General features: G+C 46.2%; 1 protein-coding gene across 3 annotated transcripts; it reads left to right on the plus strand.

Moving 5' to 3' along the window:
- Window positions 1-48: 48 nt before the first annotated feature.
- c14h2orf42 (chromosome 14 C2orf42 homolog) lies at window positions 49-5,719 on the plus strand. 3 transcript variants are annotated; one of them, XM_020053481.3, is made up of 10 exons: window positions 49-169; window positions 256-412; window positions 732-1,909; window positions 2,023-2,088; window positions 2,294-2,425; window positions 2,672-2,776; window positions 2,860-2,967; window positions 3,940-4,040; window positions 4,235-4,397; window positions 4,476-5,719. In XM_020053481.3, the coding sequence occupies exons 3-10, from the start codon at window positions 748-750 to the stop codon at window positions 4,607-4,609; spliced, it is 1,971 nt and encodes a 656-aa protein (XP_019909040.2). In that variant the 5' UTR covers window positions 49-169; window positions 256-412; window positions 732-747; the 3' UTR covers window positions 4,610-5,719. The 3 variants fall into 3 exon arrangements, with proteins under 3 accessions (XP_019909040.2, XP_019909041.2, XP_010876425.1); XM_020053482.3 differs by having other exon boundaries at window positions 284-412; XM_010878123.5 differs by lacking the exon at window positions 2,294-2,425 and having other exon boundaries at window positions 49-412.
- Window positions 5,720-22,241: the final 16,522 nt, after the last annotated feature.

A 22,241-nucleotide genomic window follows, 5' to 3' on the forward strand; every position in this document is an offset into this window, starting at 1 on the left:
TTTACTTTCAGTGTGGGTCGGTCTTTCAATGGTTGAGCATTTATTTTTGTTTGCAGTAGGCTTGCATACTTGTATTGTTAATATCCATTTATTTGGTTAATTTGATAATACATTTTGTATACAGCAACAGAAACAGATCTTTTAGAATTTGTCTGGACGTCTGCATCTAGTAAGTGAGATTTTCGGACGTAGAACAATTAACATGGAAACTAAAGTTCCCATGTTTCTTCATTCTAAAGAGGGCGTTCCTTTCAGACATGTGACCAACTATCTACCCAACCAGGAGGTTCGTTACAGGCGCATTGCGGAGACACGGATGTAAGGAGGAATGGCGACGGTCTAGAGGAAGAGGAGGCTTGTATATAGTCTGAAACCGTCCATACAGCGTTAGGATAAATAGTAAAAAATACAGGTAAGTATTCAGCTGTAACCAATCATGACCCAAACAAACGCTTGGAGCAATACGTTGCGTTATGCCTGCAAAATATGGACCTATTTTACTCAACGTTATTGTAAACTTAAGGAACTATTAGGCCTAGCGAAATTGTGCTTTTCCTTGTTTTTTAAGTTAATGAAAAAAAAATCCTGATTAAATTTGTATATTCCAGGCCTGCTACAAGGGCTTCACATGTAGAACAAAAATAATGCAATTTTGCCTAACTAAGTAGTTTTTTGATCACATTGATTACAGTAATATTTAGACCTGACAGTGTCTGTGTCCCTACTTGCAGACTGACAGAGACCAAAATGGAGTCAGGGTTGGCAGTGACCTCAACCCCCACATCTGTGGTTGGCGCTACATCACCGACCCCTGCACCCACCAACCTCAGCGCCAAGCAGAGAGAGGGCGGCAGGAAGAATGCCACCACCCCATCATTTCTATCCAACCTGGGCAAGCCCACCTTGCGGGGCATCAGGAAGTGTCCTCAGTGTGGTGTTTACAATGGTACCCGCGGACTCAGCTGCAAGAACAAGGCCTGTGGCGTCGTCTTTAGGGATGGGGGGGCTGCCGGCGGAGTCAGGGGCTCCAAGACCGGGACGGTGGAGGTGGTGCGCGTGGTCATCAATGGAGGAGGAGGCGAAGAGGGGGGCGACGGCGGAGCTGGTGAATCCTCGGCTGGAGGTGCCCAGGTGTTCTCTGTTTGTCAGCGAGGGAGGGGCGCGTCAGCACAACAGGGGTTTGTAGAGCTTGTCCCCACGGATACGGCCGTTGCCACGAGCGACGGGACGACCCTGCTGACCCGTGTCAGCGTGGGCCGCTGCTTCCTGCCCACCTGCCGCCATGCGCAGGGTCAGAGGTCAGGCCCGGGCCGTTCACAGCAGACTGCCGTTCCAACCAACGCGACGTCCAAGCAGCGTTCATCTGGTGCAGACACCCCCTGTGTTCACGTGAAGCTGGCCATGGAGTGCCAGGCCCAGGCCACTCCTCTACCACTGAAGAGCTCCATCCTTGAGGGTCTTCAAGCCTCAGCCGAGGCCAGAGAAGAGCTCTGGAGGCTGGCTACTGAGTCCCCTGGGCCCCTGGTCCAGAGGGTGAACAAAGACACTCTGGTGGTGAAATGTCACAGTGGACCAAATCATCCTCTGGGACTGCTACACCTGACCGTTGGGGCACGGGGCTCCGGCGCGTGGGGGAGGACTGAGGGGAGGAGCAGAGATGGGGCTGTGTATCAGTGTGCCTGTCAGGAGGCTGTCCGGTGGGGTACGGCGGGGGGAACTGGGGATGTGGAAACCTCTCAGGATGAAGATGGGGAGGTTAGAGGTTCCTCTGGTGTCTCCCCGGACTCCACCTCCCTGGTTGGTGCTGGCCCATGTGTCTGCCTCCACTTCTACGCCTGTGTCTGTGCCTTCGCCAGCCATGAGAAACTGGCCACTGAGTTCTCAGCTTTCCTCAACTACTGCTCCAATGGTAGGTCCATAGGAGTTTGCCGTATGTGTGTGTGTGTGCGTGCGTGCGTGTGTGTGTAATCTTGGCAGTATGTGTAATATGTCATACAATGTCTCTATATGTGTGTATTGTAGTGCCTATAGGAGGTGAAATAACCGCTCACAAAACCAAGAGACTACGTCAGGAGGAGCACCTCATTGGTGAGTAGCTTGTGACCCTGTTCATCCAAGTGAGAGTGCCTCATTATCAGCTTTTATTATCCTGCACAGTTCACGTCTGTGTCTTTGACCGCTGTTTAAGCACCATCCTGTCCTTCTTATCTGTCCCCTCTCTTTGTCTCCACTGTCTGGCCTTTAATTTTCCCTTCTCGTCCCCAACTCTTCCCTCTGTTTCCACCCTCCCCAGCCCCCCCAGCTGTTTGTCCTATAGGGGTGGGGGGGGGTAGAGACAGGGGGCAACCCCCCAGCCAGAAGAGGTGTGGTCAGAGGAAATGTTCTGGTCCTGGTGCTCCTGATTCAACTGGGCTCAAGACCTCAGGTGTTGCCCGCTGGTTTTCTTTCCATATTTTCTGTCTTTCTGTCTACTATCTCCACCATTTATGTTCCACTGTCTCCATCCTGTCTGTCTCTCACCTGCTGTTTCCATCCTGTCTGTCTCTTACCCACTATCTCCATCCTGACTGTCTGTCTCTCTTACCTATTGTCTCTCCTTAAAGGTGTTCAGTAAACCACAGCTAATGGTAAAGTCTTCTTTCTCTTTACATCTGATTTCTCTGTCACTCAGGGAGCAGCCAGCCAGTGGAGGAGAGTCAGGTGACCCTGGGGTTCCGCCAGTGGCTAGCCAGCGTTACAGAGAGGATTCACCAGACCATGCATTACCAGTTTGATGGTATCACACAGACACACACACACACACATGCATTGCAGTCAACCCATCTAAGTGTGTTTAATTGATAAAGCTGTTATCCCCAGGTAAGCCGGAGCCTCTGGTGTTCCATGTCCCCCAGGTGTTTTTCAACTCCCTGCAGCACCGGTTGTCCCTGGGTTCCAAGAAGAGACGGCTGCCCAATGCTACCTCAGGTCAACCTTAACTTTGACCCCCTACCCCAAACCTGACTCTAATGCAGTGGTTCCCAAACCTTTTCACTCAGACCGTGATCTTACTACCCTACAAATTTGACCTTTTCATAAATCAACAAATTAATAGAATGACTGTTTTATTGCATTGTTCTAATACCACCAGCACACATGATGTTATGACTCTGAATTAGCCCTAAAAAGCCCATCCCTCTAAATCTAATTCAAACATGGATTAAAATGTTTGCCTATACATCTTTCATTGTACTTTCTGTCTGCAGCCACGTGCTGTCTAATTGGGAGGCTAATATTAGCTAGACAAACAGGTGTGTAAAGCAGACGGATGTGTGAGACAACATTGAATCCATGTCTGGTCTTGATTTGAAGAAGTGGTTGCATGAATCATTTGGGTTTCATACTTCCTTGGGCACTGCTCAGCAGTGTAAATATACCCCCATTCCACAAGAAATGTTGGGTAAAACGACTGTCCAATGTGGCAGGATATATGCTGCTTAAAGATATTGTGTTCATAACTTCTGACTGTATTTGGGATTGTGGGCTTTCTAGGGCTAACCTGGAATCACACAAACACAGATGATGTATTTCTCTACTCTTAGGATTAATGCACTGTTAAACCTACTACTTTTTAGTCAATTTTAAATCATTTTTCATTTTTCATCTAGATGGGACATTCACATATTGATTCCTTAAACCCAGCCCTTGATTTTGCAAATGAGTGCTGTTTTGATTTTGTGTCAGTCTGGCAATGAAAATGTTTCTGGTAGCAAAATTAAAAACATGCAGTAAATAGTGAAATACAAAGCATTGTAAAACGTCTCAAGGAGCAGAAGAGCACATGAATAAAGCATCATTTTATTATAATTCACATATATGCTCCTCATGGAGGACCAATCCCATGGCTAGCACCATTAAGTCACAGAATAAACATGATTTGTTTTGGGTTTTTTTGCTCAGCATTTGTCAGGAACGATGACCTCCCCCACGGAACATTCTCCAAGTACACATGGCACATCACCAACCTGATGCAGGTCAAACGCATCTTTGACACACCCGAGGTCAGGCCTCTCTTGTCACTCACCCCCCCCTGTCACTCACCCCCCCCCTGTCACTCATCCCTGTCACTCATCCCTGTCTAATTTTTTCATCTTCGTAATTTTTACTACAAGCTGTTGGTAGGTTTTGGGTTTAGTGACTTTGATCAGTTACTCTGATGTTCCCGTGTGGCTTTCTCTGTCCTCTATTCGACTAGCTTCCCCTGGAGTTGACCCAGAGTTTTGTGAAAAACAGCGACGGTTCTTATTCTCCGTTCCGCTGTCCCCAGCCTCTTCCCCCTGACCCTTCTGAGGGCTTCAGCCGCACAGACAGACCCCAGGCCATACGACCCCTGGAGCTACGCACCTTCCTCAATGTTGGTGTGTGTGTGTGACAGGCAGGGGTGGCTGGGCAGCTGGGGTGAGTGTGATGTGAGCAATGTCTTCTTATCCCTTCAGGACAACATACAGTGGATCAGAAGGATCCCACGCCCTTTGTGATTGAGTGGATCCCAGACATCCTGCCTCGCTGTCATGTCGGAGAGCTCCGCCTCAGCTTCCAGTATGGTCACCAGCTTGGAGGACAGTCCTGATACTGAGCCGGAATGCCGGGATGTACCGGGGAGGGATCGAGTCGTCAAGAGACCTCCTGACCGGAACGCCGGGATGCACTGGGAGGAATCGAGTCGTCAAGAGACCTCCTGACCGGAACGCCGGGATGCACTGGGAGGGATCGAGTCATCATGAGACCACCTGACCGGAACGCCGGGATGCACTGGGAGGGATCGAGTCATCATGAGACCTCCTGACCGGAACGCCGGGATGCACTGGGAGGGATCGAGTCGTCATGAGACCTCCTGACCGGAACGCCGGGATACACTGGGAGGGATCGAGTCGTCATGAGACCTCCTGACCGGAACGCCAGGATGCACTGGGAGGGATCGAGTCGTCAAGAGACCTCCTGACCGGAAACCGACAGCTTAAGCGACGCCCCCGAGAGACCTCACTGGATGATTTATTAGTCGTTGTCGAGCTATGGAAGTCTATAACATTGTTTTTCAAAAGAGAGAAAGAGTGACCGCTTTAGAGACAAGGAAAGAGAGAAGTGAGACAGTGGTGGAATAGTTTTTTGTCTTTTCTAAAAGTTACTCCCTATTTTCTTCCATCGGTACTTTGATTTGTATTCAGTTATGCCATTACATGACTTCTGTATCTAAGTGCAGGTGTTTGATAAGATCAGCTCATGGAAAGTGATGCAAACAAATGGGTAGGAGCCCAATGTCTGGTTGGGTTGGGAAACAAAGGTGTGTGTGTGTGTGTGTGTGTGTGTGTGTGTGTGTGTACTGACTTTGATCCTCACCTACATCAGTACTAATGGACAGTTGCAGCAAAACAGCAGCATCTGAATGTCAGTTGGAACAATTGGGTTAGAATGTCAGGAAGTGTAAACCTGAAGGGTTGGAAGTGAATGTCATTTGAGTGAATTACGCTTTTTGTGAGTTTTGTGTGTGTTTTGTGTGTGTTCACAAAGCTGGTGTGCCGACAGTATCTCCCAGCCTTTTTCATGGATCTGATTCACTGTTGAATATAACTTTAATGATTGTTGTCCATAGAACACTGGAATGTGAGACCTAAGCCTGTTACTTTATAGTGAATGGAGTAATATAGACATTGACCTAAAAATAAACATTAGATTGACTCTGTTCTCTGAAAAATTACATGTTATGCTGAGAAATATAAAAATGCTACATGTAACAGTCTTAAAGATTTAGCTGAGTTACATACAAGAAACATTTAAATGACTGGATTTGACATAACTGAGAATAGCAAAATACATTTAGTCAAGTCTGGGGCATCCCAGCTCAGTGGGTGATGTTTTTAGTGGGTATACAGTGGGTAACTGGAACATGAGGTACATGCCTGCAACAAGGGGCTTGTGGATTTGAACGCGAATTATTACAGAGAAATTGACAATCAATACTCTGGCATCAGCTCTGGTGTACATTTCCACAGTCAAAATGCCAAATGCTCCCAATTGAAAAGCTAACCAAGAAAAACCTTCATGGCAAAAGGAGCTGGAACAGTAACGGAAAAGGCAGAGATGAATTACTTACAGCTCACAATCCATTTCAGCATGAGTACAGGTGCCTGATGTTTCAGTATGAGAACAGGTGCCTGATGTTTCAGCATGAGAACAGGTGCCTGATGTTTCAGCATGAGAACAGGTGCCTGATGTTTCAACATGAGAACAGGTGCCTGATGTTTCAGCATGAGAACAGTTGCCTGATGTTTCAACATGAGAACAGGTGCCTGATGTTTCAACATGAGAACAGGTGCCTGATGTTTCAACATGAGAACAGGTGCCTGATGTTTCAGCATAAGAACATGTGCCTGATATTTCAACATGAATACAGGTGCCTGATGTTTCAGCACTGAGCACAGGTGCCTGATGTTTCAGCATAAGAACAGGTGCCTGATGTTTCAGCATAAAAACATGTGCCTGATATTTCAACATGAATACACGTGCCTGATGTTTCAGCACTGAGCACAGGTGCCTGATGTTTCAGCATAAGAACAGGTGCCTGATGTTTCAGCATAAGAACATGTGCCTGATATTTCAACATGAATACAGGTGCCTGATGTTTCAGCACTGAGCACAGGTGCCTGATGTTTCAGCATAAGAACAGGTGCCTGATGTTTCAGCATAAAAACATGTGCCTGATATTTCAACATGAATACAGGTGCCTGATGTTTCAGCACTGAGCACAGGTGCCTGATGTTTCAGCATAAGAACATGTGCCTGATATTTCAACATGAATACAGGTGCCTGATGTTTCAACATGAGCACAAGTGCCTGATGTTTCAGCATAAGAACATGTGCCTGATGTTTCAGCACTGAGCTGGCATCTCCTTCAGAGTAACCTGACCGTTGCACGGTACTCCTATTTAAAATTTAGAGGACTATTCAGACACAATTTTGTTTTACATTGGAAAAGTTAGATGATTTTTTCCCAGTTGATATGGTCAGTTTTTATCTTCATGTGGGAAGATGATATTTGATAAACAATTTTACATTTCAGCTAATGTATTATATGACCAACTAGTGATGTTGACCGGAGGTATTGGCACTTTCTCAAATAACTTTGTCTTTAAAAGTAAGTTTAAGTGGACCGAAGTATTTAATCTCCACAATTCTTATTTCACTGCTAATATTACAGAAACTTTGTTTATATTGTTTTATATCAAAAAATAAACTTGAATGGCACAGACAAAATTGAAATGCTAAGCTCAGTGTGTTGTAGCACTGCTTTTTGCAAACAAACAGTTTGGCCCAGCCTTTCTGTGCGAATCGCTGTAGCACTTCCAGATTTGAAGGTTAACTGCTGTTGTCAGGCCTCTCCAAAGGTTTTGATTTTACAACAGTCCAACATTTTGTCTTGAACCATTCATCTGTGCTTTTTGAAGTGTGTTTGTGGTCATTGTCCTTCTGGAAGACCCATGACCTTTGACAAAAACCCAGCTTTCTGACACTGAGCTTGACACTGCACTCCAAAATGCCTGGGTATTTTTCTGATTTTATGATGCCAGGAACACATTCAACACATTCATGTAAACATGTACAGTGGATATAAAGTCTACACACCCCTGTTAAAATGCCAGATTCTTGTGATGTAAAAGAATGAGACAAAGATAAATCATGTCAGAACTTTTTCCACCTTTAATGTGACCTATAACATGAAAAACTAAATTGAAAAACAAACTGAAATCTTTGAAGAAAAAAAACTCACAATAACCTGGTTGCATAAGTGTGCACACCCTTAAACTAATACTTTGTTGAAGCACCTTTTGATTTTATTACAGCTCTGTCTTTTTGGGTAGGAGTCTATTAGCATGACACATCTTGACGTGGCAATATTTGCGACAGATTTTTTCACAGCCCTCTTCAGATCACCCCACAGATGTTCAATTGGATTCAGGTCTGGGTTCTGGCTGGGCCATTCCAAAACTTTTGTGTATTTGGATGTGTGCTTTGGGTCTTTGTCGTGCTGAAAGGTAAACTTCATCTTCAGCTTTCTAATGGACACCTGGTATCTGGAACGGTTTATAATTCCCTCCAACCTGAATATGGCCCAGGTTCCAGCTGAAGAAAAACAGCCCTAAAGCATGATGCTGCCACCACCATGCTTCACTGTGGGTAGGGTGTTCTTTGGGTGATGTGCAGTGTTGTTTTTGCACCAAACATTCCTTTTGGAATTATGGCCAAAAAGTTCAACCTTGGTTTCATCAGACCATAACACATTTTCCCACGTGCTTTTGGGGGACTTGATGTTTGTTTTTGCAAACTTCAGCCAGGCTTGGATGTTTTTCTTTGTAAGAAAAAGCTTCTGTCTTGCCACCCTACCCCATTGCCCATTCAAATGAAGAATACGGGAGATTCACAACCAGTACTTGCCAGAAATTCCTGCAGTTCCTTTAACCTTTTCACACGTGAGTTTCAAATATTCCTTACCGACCCCCCAGCGTGAGTTTTTTTGCACGTGACTTCAGTACTCTGCAGCATTTGAACTCACGCCAGCATTTGAACAGCCAACTTGCTAGGTAAGGAACACTACATGCATTGCATTGCAAGCTTCTCTCGTTGACTCGAATTCTAAGAGCTGCAAAAGTTGGTTGATTTATTACTGTAGCTAGCTAGAAAACGTCAGCTAACCGCTAGCAAACGTCAGCTGCCCGCTAGCTAACAAATCGTAACCAGTTATTCAGTGCAGTGAAAATGAATAAACTATATAAAATGCATACAATGGGGAACGTAACTTCTAGAAAGTTTTTGCAATGGTTTTGATCGGCAGTAGTCGCTAATATAATTCATTTTTGTGCATTAGTGTTGGCTGTCTGTTGGTACGTAAGTAACACTTCTTGTCCCGATTTGAATGCTTTCTACCTGGTTAATATCATAGTATGGTCTTGAAACAATTACAATCAGGAAATAAAGTTATAAACACTGTTTGAGCTAAATGTGAGTAAATAATAGCGCGGTTTTACCAGCCATTGTTACGTTACTTGTAGCTAGGTATGCTAATGGTGCGTTCTAAACATGACGTTCTAATCACACCGGTGTGATCGTACGCTCCAGGGACCACTCTAGATTGATCACACCGGTGTGATCGTACGCGCCAAAGGGTTAATGTTGCTGTTGACCTATTGGAAGCCTCCCTGACCAGTTTTCTTATTGTCTTTTCATCAATTTTGGAGGGACATCCAGTTCTTGGTAATGTCTCTGTTGTGCCATATTTTCCTCACTTGATGATGACTGTCTTCACTGTGTTCCATGGTATATCTAATGCTTTGGAACTTCTTTTGTACCCTTCTCCTGACTGATGTCTTTCATCAATAAGATCCCTCTGATGCTTTGGAAGCTCTCTGCAGACCATGGCTTTTGCTCTGAGATGCAACTAAGAAAATGTCAGGAAAAACAGCTGAACTTTATTTGTGATTAATCAGATTCACTTGAATGTGATTGGTTAATTCTGAACACAGCCACATCCCCAGTTATAAGAGGGTGTGCACACTTATGCAACCAGGTTTTTATTTTTTATTATTCCCTCTCAAAGATTTCAGTTTGTTTTTCAGTTGAATTGTTCACATTATAAAAAATCTGACATTCTTTGACATCACAAAAACCTAGTGTGTAGACTTTTTATACCCACTGTAGATGGTTTGCTTTACCATATAAGTTGTAGTTGGTGGGTCAAGTCTCACCTCTTGACATGAGACTGTCCCAGAAAGACAGTGGCGTTCTTTAACAAATTGCAGTCAGGCTTTCTTACATATTCCAGCCACGGGTGTCCTATGGACAAAGACTGAGCTTACAGTCTTTGTCCACAAGATGGTGACATTTGATCACTGTTTTGCATCAGTATTTCACTGACTACTACTAGTTGTTACAGAAGAGAGACACGAGGTGCACAATTCAATCCAACCCGCATTGCCGTATCTATGCAGTTGCTCTTTTTCCACTGATCAGATGAACTCACAGGAGGGTCTTGGGTACTGGGATCACCAAGGGGAAAATAGCTTCTGGGTTAACGTGACTGAATTGAGCTGAGTGTGATGAACTGAACAAAAGAGGGACTTAAGTGTATCAGCGGTGCGTGTGTCTGAACATTGATGGCCCTCAGGCCCTGTTCCTCCTCCTCATAAGTGCCCCTCATAATGACCCATGGTGGAACCCCAGAAATTTTGTGTGACACTGACAAACAGAAGGCTTTTGACCGATTCGTTTTTCAACAATAATTTGGCACAACATCAGACATCATCGGGCTCCCTGTATCACTGCAGCTTAAGGAACAGAAAGACACATGCTGTTTTACATGAGCATGAACACACGCTTGAAAGTTGGATGAGGCTGAAGGGGAGAACAAGAAACAGGGAAAAAGGTAGACATATTGAAGGAGAGAGAGGGAACCGTGACAGCTTCAGCTGTCCTTCCCAGAGAGAGAAAAAAGGAAAAGAAAGGGAAAATAAAAATATCTACATTGGTCGAAGATCACAGAGCAAATGCCGCAAGTCAAGTTGAATACAATTCAAATCCCAGGGTCACAACATGACCTTAACTAGTGTGCTGATTGTGTGTCCCATGATGGAACTGTGAGAAGGTTCCAGAAGCCTGTGCCCCGACACTGTGAGTGTGTGTCTCTATGTCTGTCAACACCAGACCACAGACATACTCTAAGATGACAGCTCTGTGTTTGCCTTGTCATAGTCAATTACAATGAAAACGAGAGTGTACGCCAAGACTGTACAGTAAGCGGCTAAGAGTAAAAAAGAGTACAGAAACCACAAAGGAACAAGTTTCAGATGATTGAGGTAGAGATACATATTTGTATTATTTAATGCATGTGGTTAAAGGAGAACACACATTGTACTGAATGAGCGGCTTTTGTTGGTGTGCTGTTGGGCCTTTGTTTTGCCCAGTGTGGCTTCTCTTACTGCTGTTTGAGTACAACCAGTTTGTGGCTAGCATTCTGTTCTGAGGTCAGCTGGATTGTGCTTTTGGTTTGTCTGTGCTGTGAATTCAGGTCAAGATGCTAAAAGTTGTTTTACTCCCTTTATACACATCCTCAAAGCCTTTCAGCTCAGGACCTTTTATGACTACGAGAGAGAGAAATGGGACTTATTACACGTAATTTGCATAATGTTTCAATTTGTATTGGCATGTACAGACAACTGAGTCGAGAGAGGGTTGTGGGCTTGAGAAGACAATGAGTTCCAGACTTCAGGCAGTTATTGCATGCATAGGACATGCATGAAACAAATCTATCCCAAAACAGGTGATCTTAAATAGGGGACTTTGAATCAAGTATGTTATCTTTTCCAAATGGTGAAAAAAATACAGACAAAAATAACCCCCCAAAAAACATTGGAGTCCGCATGTTTAAGTATTTTTTGTGCAAAACTTTGGAGTGAAGAGAAATAAAAAGAAGGAAATAAGAATAAATGTTTTACTGTCCCACTAATTGCAGAGCACACTGTCTGTAGAGCACACAACATCTGAGTACATCAGGGTGACAGGGAAGGCTAGTGATTCAATTACAAATGTACATAATAACTTACATGTAATGTGTTTAGGTTACAAATCAGGAAAGACATTTTTTTGATGTATACGCCTGTTTATGGATTAATGAGGTTTAATGTGGTTTGGTTGTGTTATACTAATGTGTAATATGATTGTGATTAAAGTTCATGTGTCCAGGAGTGGTCCCATGATCTGAGATGATGTGGTTTTGAATGGTTTTGAATCTGGTCAAGTGCTATTTCAGCAACAGTCCCCACACTTCCATCTTTCTCACCATTCCTGTCCAATAAAGTATCATGCGCAAAATGCCTGAAAACATATCTTCAAGGTGCACTCACAGTCACGTGACCATCCATATGAAATCTCTTTCCAGCTATTAAGTCCCACCTTCCAAACAAATCATTGGTTTAGAAAATAAAAAAATGAGTGACATCCAGTTCTCGCCTGTTAAAACAGATAGCAGTGCATCTCCCTGTGCAAAAGGCCTGCTGCACACCTGAACCTCTGCTGGGACTGTGATTGGTGGCGATGTGTCTGAGAGACGCTGTAGAACCCAATCCAACACCTATTCACCCTGCACGTGCTTAGAATGCCCCGACATGGTCATGTGTGTGAGAGGACTTCTACCCGAGTGGCTAACTTCAGGACACACTTCAGAGGACGTCGTCTCTCTCAGTGAAGAGGAAGAGACGGAGAGTTGCCTCAAATCCTGTTCACTTTGTTTTCACTGACATGCTGCTGCTTTTCAGTGTTCTGCCTGCCATCCGAGTGGTGTACCGTGGAGTGCAGACCTGGCCCGACAAAAGGCCTGCTGAACGTCAGACGGTCTCCCTCCTCTCCCTCCCTGTATTCCTCCCTGTGTTCAGCAGCGACGCTCGTCCTCCCTGGTGATGGATGATCTCCTATGACCCTGTGTTCCCCTCTATGTTCCTCCGTCAACCCTTTTGACTAACCCCCTACAGACAAAAACCAAGGGCGGTAGGAGAACAGTTAAGAGGAGAGAAGGGTGAAAGAGAAAGGGGGAGAACCTCTGAGCACATCAGGGTGACAGGGAAGGCTAGTGATTCAAGCTTCTGAGCAGGAACTAAAAGGTTGCTCGAGCGAATCCCCAGGCCGACAAGGTAAAACAAATCTGTGGTTCAGTCCCTGAGCAAGGCAGTGAATCCCAAAAGCTAGGCTTTGTCTTGTTCTGTTCAGCCCCGGCTCATTTACTAATAGCATTAAAGTGCCTCACGTTATGAAGGCCAAGAGGGCAGCAGGTTGAGCACATTTGTAGAAGGTGCTTCTGCACAGCCGTGTATGCGCGTGAAGACGCTCACACACATGCGCACGCACACACACACACACACACACACACAGTGTAGTGTTGAGTGGCTGGGCTGAGTGGAGCTGTCAGCAGATCCATCAGACGGAGTACTCAGTAGCCTGAGGATACATGGGCCAATTATGCTGCTAAATAATAATGGGACTGAGTGAGAAGGACCTGGCAGCATGACTGATGAGCTGCTCTCACTGCTCATTTAAACGGCGGCGTGGCCGTCATCAGACCTCGCTAATGTAAGGCCGCTTTTAATGGCACAGCTCTCTTTCCAATGGAGTTATTATCAATCAATCAATCACATTTGTTTTACGAAGCTTTTTACATCGCCCGTCGTCGCGTAGTGCTTATGCAGACGGCCGGTCTAGATCCGAAAGAGCAGGCCGTTGTTACGCATAGTCGTCGGGAACATCAAGTCCTGCTGACCCTAACCCTGTGATCCTGGCTGGCCCCCCTGACCCCACTGCCCTCCAGGTCCGTTTGAAGGATGACACGGCATTGAAGTTTCCCCTTTGGAACTCTTTCCCCATTTTTCACTCCTGTTCTGTGCAGGCCATCCGTCCAGGTTGGGAGGCAGGGACGTGGCCAATGTGATCCCAGAAGGAGGGGGCCTCCATCACCCGCTGTCACCCGCCGTGTGGGGAACAAAGGGGTGCAGGTTGCTGATGTCCCCATGCAGAGCAGAGCTGATAAGCCTTATGGTTAATGATGTTACTGAAGATTTCATTACCCCCTCCAGACTGTTCTCATTAAATAAACATCCCCGTGTCACATCCCTCAGCCAGACAGAGACATAGAGAGAGGAAGTGTGTGTGCGTGTGTGTGTGCGTGTGTGTGTGTGTGTGTGTGGGGGGGGGTACAGAGATAAACTGTTCTGTGATAACTGTAGGCCGTCACCAGAGGTACTATGACAGATACAATGTCTGGTCCCGTGTCCACACCCCTCTCTCTCCCTCTCGTCCATGCTCCTCTCTCTCCCTCTCGTCCATGCTCCTCTCTCTCGCTCTCGTCCATGCTCCTCTCACTCTCTCTCGTCCATGCTCCTCTAGCTCCCTCTCGTCCATGCTCCTCTAGCTCCCTCTCGTCCATGCTCCTCTAGCTCCCTCTCGTCCATGCTCCTCTCTCTCGCTCTCGTCCATGCTCCTCTAGCTCCCTTTCGTCCATGCTCCTCTCTCTCCCTCTCGTCCATGCTCCTCTCACTCTCTCTCGTCCATGCTCCTCTAGCTCCCTCTCGTCCATGCTCCTCTAGCTCCCTCTCGTCCATGCTCCTCTAGCTCCCTCTCGTCCATGCTCCTCTAGCTCCCTCTCGTCCATGCTCCTCTAGCTCCCTTTCGTCCATGCTCCTCTCTCTCGCTCTCGTCCATGCTCCTCTAGCTCCCTCTCGTCCATGCTCCTCTAGCTCCCTCTCGTCCATGCTCCTATAGCTCCCTCTCGTCCATGCTCCTCTAGCTCCCTTTCGTCCATGCTCCTCTCTCTCCCTCTCGTCCATGCTCCTCTAGCTCCCTCTCGTCCATGCTCCTCTAGCTCCCTCTCGTCCATGCTCCTCTAGCTCCCTCTCGTCCATGCTCCTGTAGCTCCCTCTCGTCCAAGCTCCTTTCTTTCCCACACGTCCATGCTCTTCTCTCTCCCTCTCTTTCCAGTTCACCTGTCTCATTTCTATCCTCCCATATCTTCTCAGTTGGAGTGTTCACTATTTCACTCTCTACCTCCCACTCTCTCCTCCGCTCTGTCTCCCTCTGGGTCCCTCTCTCTCTCTTCCTCTCTGTCTCCCTCTCTATCTCCCTCGCTCTCCTCCTCCCTCTCTCTCTCCCTCTCTGTCTCACTTGCTGTCTCCCAGTCTCCCAATCTCTACTCCCCTGTCTCAACCTCTGTCTCCTTCGCTCTCCCTCTCTCTGTCTCCCCCTCTTTCTCCTCTTCTCTGTCTCCCTGTTGCCCTTCTTTCTCTCCCTGTCTCCTTTCTGTCTACCTCTCTCCTCCTCTCTCCTTCTCTCTGCCTCCCTCTCTCTCAATCCGGTACCACTTCCTTCTCTCTCAGACCCTTTGACCTTGTCAGGACCCAATGCATCCTCCTCTCCTCCCCCTCTTGTTCCTTCTCTCCTCCTCTGAGTAATCTGTGCAGTGGCCTATCCTCCATCCATCAGAGGAGGCTCATTGTTGTGACGTCTAGTTAATTCTGGCCTCATGATTTATCAAATTCTTATTACCGCTGGCTGAAAGCCTCATTCATTGTCCTGATGTATGGTAATGATAGCCCCGGTGTCGCTGCCGGAATCTCAACAAACCTCTTCTTTTCTGCCTATGCCTCTTTCCTGTCTCACTCACTTCCTCTCTCTTTCACTCTCCTCCTGTCTCTTCCACTGTCTCACTCTCCAGCTCTATCTCTGACTTCTCCTCTGTCTCACTGTCCTCTGTCTCACACTTTCCACTGTCTTTCTCTCCTCTGTCTCAATGTGCTCTAACTCATCCTTTCCACGGTCTTTCTCTCCTCTGTCTCACTGTGCTCTAACTCATCCTTTCTACAGTTTTTCTCTCCTCTGTCTCACTGTGCTCTAACTCATCCTTTCTACAGTTTTTCTCTCCTCTGTCTCACTGTGCTCTAACTCATCCTTTCTACTGTCTTTCTCTCCTCTGTCTCACTGTGCTCTAACTCATCCTTTCTACAGTCTTTCTCTCCTCTGTCTCACTGTGCTCTAACTCATCCTTTCTACAGTCTTTCTCTCCTCTGTCTCACTGTGCTCTAACTCATCCTTTCTACAGTCTTTCTCTCCTCTGTCTCACTGTGCTCTAACTCACTCTTTCCAATGTCTTTCTTACACATTTCACCTGCTCATCCTTATTATTCCAGTCTGTTTATCCTTCTTGATGTTATTAACTTTGATGTTTTCTTTCTTGGCACCTGTCATTCTCATTCCTTTTTCAGTCTGGATGAAAGACATAAAATCAGGACAGAGGAGGTCGAGCACAAGCACAGCTCTCTAATGACCTCTTTACCTACCTCCCTCTTCTTTCTCCTTTCACCCTCTCCTCACTCTTTTCTGTCTTATTCCCTTTCTCTTCTCTCTCCTCCAATCTGTCAGTAGACTGGCTGCTTTGGCCTCTCCATTAGAGCAACGGCATCTGAATGATTCTTGGTCACACACACACAGGCACACAAACACACACACACACACACCATACACACACAAACACATACACACACACACACACCATACATCTCCCTCCAGCAGACAGGCTCCTGTAGAGGGAGTGGATGGATGCTGCCAGACTCATGCATCTTGTGTCACACCCACGCCCTCACTTTAATGAGCTTGTCTGGCCCCCACTCCTGCTCTCTCCCACTCCTCCTCTCTCCAACCCCTCCTCTCTCCCACCCCTCCTCTCACCCACCCCTCCTCTCACCCACTCCTCCTCTCTCCCACCCCTCCTCTCCCCCACTCCTCCTCTCACCCAACCCTCCTCTCACCCACTCCTCCTCTCTCCCACCCCTCCTCTCCCCCACTCCTCCTCTCACCCACCCCTCCTCTCACCCACTCCTCCTCTCACCCACCCCTCCTCTCACCCACTCCTCCTCTCTCCCACCCCTCCTCTCACCCACTCCTCCTCTCCCCCACTCCTCCTCTCACCCACTCCTCCTCTCTCCCACCCCTCCTCTCTCCCACCCCTCCTCTCTCCCATTCCTTCTCTCTCCAACCCATTCCATTTTGTCACCTCTATCTGTCTTTCTCAGCCCCAACTGTCTTTTCTTCCTCAGTTTTCCATTTTGGTCCGCCCATCCTCTCATCCTCTCTAATGTCCATCTATGTCTACGACCACATCTCTGGCCCAGCTCTCTAGCCTGCCTCTCTGGCCCAGCTCTCTGGCCCGCCTCTCTGGCACATCTCTATCCTGCTTCAATATACAGTAGCTAGACAGCACACACTTCTTTGTGACTCTTTTGTTAATATTATAGTTATGTTATCTTAGAGAATGAGAGAGAGACTGAGAGGGGGAGAAAGACAAAAAACAGGCCAAGAAAGCAAGCAAAAGTGAGACATAGGTAGAAGGAGACAAAGGGAAAGCTCCAGATCACATCAAAATCTTATTGTTGTACAGTACAACCAAATATAAGAGCACAAATTTGCTGTAAGACAAAAACAGAACTAAATCAATCCCTGAATGAACAATAACTACATTTGACTGGTGAACTATCCATAGAGTATCATTCTGCATTGATATAATCATTCTAATCAATATTCTTGAACTGGGTGTTGTTTCACAGTGGCGTAATATGTTGTTCTAAATTATGTATAGTGAATGAATTTCAGAGCAGATTTTGTTAACAAACTGTAACACAGCCTACCGGTGTATTTAGTCCAGTGGAGGGCACTGATAAACATGATCTGCACACAGGCAGAACCTTCAGGAAGCTTTGGAGGAAGTGGGATTCTAAGCCACTCTGCCTTATATGGTGTCTTGTGGCTGGGCTGTCAGAGGTCACCTTACCTGTCCTACAGCTGGTGATGCATGCTGGGATCACAGCCACAAATACTCATCAACCCCAATGGCCAGTGTGTGTGTGTGTGTGTTTGTGTGTGCGTGCCTGTGTTTGTGTGTGTGTGTGTATATAAGTGTGTATGTGCCTGTGTCTGTGTGTGTCTGTGTGTGCGTGTGTTTGTGTGTGCCTCTGTGCTCAAATAACATCCCTAAAAATGATGTGTGTTTTAGCCCTCTGCATAATTACATCCTCTGACTACCTAACATCGTACGTCCTCCTTTGTGTAATGGCCTGTCTGCGCTGGAAGAGAAGGGGAAGGTTCTGTGTGGCGCTGTTTTGCAATGCTGCCCCCTTCTGGTCACAGCCCTCTGTACCCAGTCTGATCTCACTGGTTGCCCCCCCCCTCCCTCTCCACTTCCCTCCTGTTCTCCCTCCTTCCGTCTGCTGGGCCATTCTTCAATGTTATTATTGGATTTCAGAGAGGCCAGATGGGGTATACATCACTTTTCCTCTCAACCCTCCCTCCCTCCATCACCCCCCCTTCACACTCATGCTTTCATTCATCTTTTTTTTCTTTTTTAAATAACTCCCTCTCCTCTCTTTGGCCATTAATAAAGATGAACTGACTGCACTGTCAGCCACTGCCTTCATCTCTCTCTCTCTCTCTCTCTCTCTCTGTTCACCACTCCCTCTCCCACTTTCTCTCCAATTCATCGAATGCTTCTTACCACCCCCCCATCACATTCCTCTATCCTCCACAGATCTTTTCAGACTCTCCCCTTCCTTCTCTCTGCCTTTCCTCCCTCTGTCTCCCTCCCTTCCATTGCTTTCCGTCCTGTCTTTTTTCTCGTGTACTGACAGATCAGTCTATCATGCTGCTGGGGCCTGGATTCTGGCCTCCCTCCGCCTCCCTCCTCCATCAGTCCTTTGAGGAGCACAAATCCCTCTCTCTTCTCCTTCACCGGCTCCTGCCACGTATTGCTCAATCCATCACACCTGACACATGATCAATACCAGCTCAGCCCCTCCCCCGTGCTTTCTCGCTCTACGACTCTCACTTCATCTTGTCACCTTCTGGCCCCAATGCAGTGTTGTGGCCGTATATGTGTTTCATATGTATGTTTAAACCGGGTGGGCGTGGGCAACCCGGGTCCTGCAGTGTTGCAGACATTTAATGCTTTTCATTTAACGTTAGCTGAGAGTGATGTCTGGTTGCGATGAATCCTGCAGTACTGCATCAGTAAAGGGACAGTGTTGTCTACCTCTGGTCTGAATCAACCCATGACTCAATGCTTGTTATAATCACATTAACAGGTTCTTTCTCATCTCTGTGTCCTTGAAAGGAAAATCACTAACTGCTCTGTCAACAGCCCCAGGCTGATATGGTAGACAACCTGGTGTATTACCAACCCACTACAGTACTGTAGCACCTGGCCCTCCATCACTACAGTACTGTGGAAACTGGCCCTCAATCACTACAGTACTCTAACAGCTGGCCCTCCATCACTACAGTACTGTTGGCCCTCCATCACTACAGTACTCTAACAGCTGGCCCTCCATCACTACAGTACTGTGGCAGCTGGCCCTCCATCACTACAGTACTGGAGGCCCTCCATCACTACAGTACTGTGACAGCTGGCCCTCCATCACCGCAGTACTGTGGAAACTGGCCCCTCCATCACTACAGTATTGTGGAAACGGGCCCTCAATTACTACAGTACTCTGGCAGCTGGCCCTCCATCACTACTGTACGGCGGGCCCTCCATCACTACTGAACCGTGACAGCTGGCCCTCCATCACTACAGTACTGTGGCAGCTGGCCCTCCATCACTACTGTACGGCGGGCCCTCCATCACTACTGAACCGTGACAGCTGGCCCTCCATCACTACAGTACTGTGGCAGCTGGCCCTCCATCACTACTGTACGGCGGGCCCTCCATCACTACTGAACCGTGACAGCTGGCCCTCCATCACTACAGTACTGTGGCAGCTGGCCCTCCATCACTACTGTACGGCGGGCCCTCCATCACTACTGAACCGTGACAGCTGGCCCTCCATCACTACAGTACTGTGGCAGCTGGCCCTCCATCACTACTGTACTGCGGGCCCTCCATCACTACTGAACCATGACAGCTGGCCCTCCATCACTACAGTACTGTGGCAGCTGGCCCTCCATCACTACTGTACTGCGGGCCCTCCATCACTACTGAACCGTGACAGCTGGCCCTCCATCACTACAGTAACAAGCTGAACACAAACAAATACACTGGACCATTGCTATAAAGTACAGTCTTTAGCCTTAGCATCTCTAGTTGGAGATCTAAACCCCCCAAACAAACACAATTGTATTGACACTTTTCTGAATTAGATGTGTGGGCACAACTTGGCATAGATATTGTAAATAAAGATACTGCCTTATCATTGCTATGGCAGATTTAAAAGAATCCCAGCCTTAATGTGGGTATAATAGTGCTAGGAACCAGTGGGTAAAACGGATTAGCTGAAAACACCCAGGCCTCCCAGAGTCTAATGCTTTTCTAACCTTGTTAGAAACAGCTAATTCTTTCACTCCGTGCTGCCATTAAACTTTTCTCACCGGCTCTAGGCTATGAATAAATTAGATTGAATGTATTGAGCAAACTAAACATCAATTGCACCCTGCTGCAATTACTAGTGTAGGTGGTCACAATGACCTGGCCGACTAACTGGTTCCAACTCTGCAGGCTTTTGTTCCAGTCATTTACCAACCACCTGATTTAATTGATCAAGGGGAATCACAGTACAAAGGACACACATTATCACCCCCTCGACCCCACGGGCAGCCTGGCATTGTACCAGACAGCTGGGTCACAGCTGGGTACAGGAGTACACAACGTAACATGACCCCCGTGGCACAGTGTAATGCAATCCAACACATCCCAGCAGGACGCCAGACAGACTGGGCTGCCAGCACCACCAGCATCCAGCGGAAGGCATGTGAGACCGCGTGTGTGTTTGGCACACGCTCATTTGACAAGCTGAAGTGTGGACCGTTCGCGTTCTGCCGCTCAGAGGACCTCAGTCAATGCTTCCCCACAGAGCCTCGCTCAGCCTTGGGAGTAATGACAGGGAGAGGTAAGGAGAAGGAGGTGGTGAGAGAAAGACGGAGAGATATTTCTTCTGTCATTCTGTCACAGCACTATTCCACATCCCGTCTCTCAGCTGTCCGTGGAAGAGTGATGAGTGATAGCTCGTTGACACACACACTCACACGCACACACACACAGGAGATCAGGTGCAGATAAGGAGATGCCAGGTACTGTTGTCCACGACGGCTCTGATCTGCAAGCTGACACAGAGACAGGGTGTGGAGGTAAAGAGAGAGACAGTCTGAAATGCAACCTGTCTGTTACCTTCTACAACTACCTTCCATGTCATGATCCTTGACTGGCACCTATTATTTAGAATGTAATAATATATTCCCTGTATTGTTTACAAACACTGAATTCATTCAAAATTCATCAGAAATGTTTTACTTTGGTACAGCACATTCTCCAATTGAATTATCAGCATTTGAGAATCAGCAGTTTTGCTACTGTCCCCAAGATCTGCAATGAAGACATCATGAATGTAACTCTAAAAATGTGTTGGATGCATCTGCAGTTTTATTGGGTTATGGTTTACTTCACAGAAACTGAATAGGGAATAGTAACTGCAACAATTACAATGCATTTACTTATTAAGGAATCTTGAAAATAACACAATTAAACATCATGATTAAGAAAAAACATGATAGAATCATCAACACTGATGACTGTAGAAGTAACAGAGGCAGCAACAAAACAAGAAAAATCTCACATTACCAAATTCACATTGAAAGAAATAGATAATGCATCTAACAAGCTTATAGACTAAAACACAGCATGCAGTAAGGGACCAAACACCACACTTCTGACTACTTTATTGACCTGATTCAACACTGAATAGGTTCCAACAATGAATATAAAAGTTGGATTAATTTGATCAATAAAAAATGACAATGTACAAATGGTGTTGTATTATTTGTTTAATTTTGATCACATTTATTAGGACTAAGAGGAAGATTTGCTCAAATTGTAGGTCACATTTATTCAATAATAAATAAAATGTTAAGACTCACAAACTTGCTCTTATTGCTGTTGCTCAGTGTTTGTATTGTTTATTTAATGCACTATTTTTGCTGATATTTTCCTATGATGCCAATCATTTTGGGGTTGCCTTTATGTATGCTCAGTGTTCATAGTCTGTTCACTTTGTGTGGAAAATAGGCCAGTGTGTAGACTATATTTCACCGCGAGGTGAGTGGGTGGATTTTAGCTGTCAACTTTAACATTAGTAGGGACACCGGAGTTACAGCCTTAGAAGCGTCATCACTGTCATCAACTGTCATCAACGTCATCAACTGTCGTATCATTTTACAGTTCTTCTGAACTGTCTAAAACATGTCTGAATGATAAACTTTAAAAAAAATAAGATGCGCTTAAACTTATAATTAATAGTTAATCATTTGGTTTCTTCCGTGATTTCAAAGATGTGTGTTTGGTCCACACCACAACATGCATTTGGAAAGACTGTAGATTGCAGGGATATCCAAATACATTTTAAACAACGATCCAAAGGAATGTTTATAATGGTGTAATAATGGTTTTGTCATGCAGCCAATCAACAGGCACGCAACCTCATTCTGGGATTTTGGATTCAAAGAAGAGAAACGTCAATGAATTTTTTAGCATAGACATGCCATGTTGCTGTTCCAAATGTTAAATAAATCTTTCTGGTGAACCGATCAGATAGAACATTAAAAAAAAAGTATATTTCTATTTATACAACATTTGGACA

This window comes from Esox lucius, chromosome 14 (genome assembly GCF_011004845.1).
Source record: "Esox lucius isolate fEsoLuc1 chromosome 14, fEsoLuc1.pri, whole genome shotgun sequence".
Classification (NCBI taxonomy): Eukaryota; Metazoa; Chordata; class Actinopteri; order Esociformes; family Esocidae; genus Esox; species Esox lucius.

Coding starts and splice junctions, on each gene's coding strand:
- c14h2orf42 (XM_020053481.3), top strand. CDS start 748: ATGGAGTCAGGGTTGGCAGTGACCTCAACCCCCACATCTGTGGTTGGC. Junction 2,426..2,671: donor AACTGGGCTCAAGACCTCAG/GTGTTGCCCGCT, acceptor TCTGTCACTCAG/GGAGCAGCCAGCCAGTGGAG. Junction 4,398..4,475: donor ACGCACCTTCCTCAATGTTG/GTGTGTGTGTGT, acceptor TTATCCCTTCAG/GACAACATACAGTGGATCAG.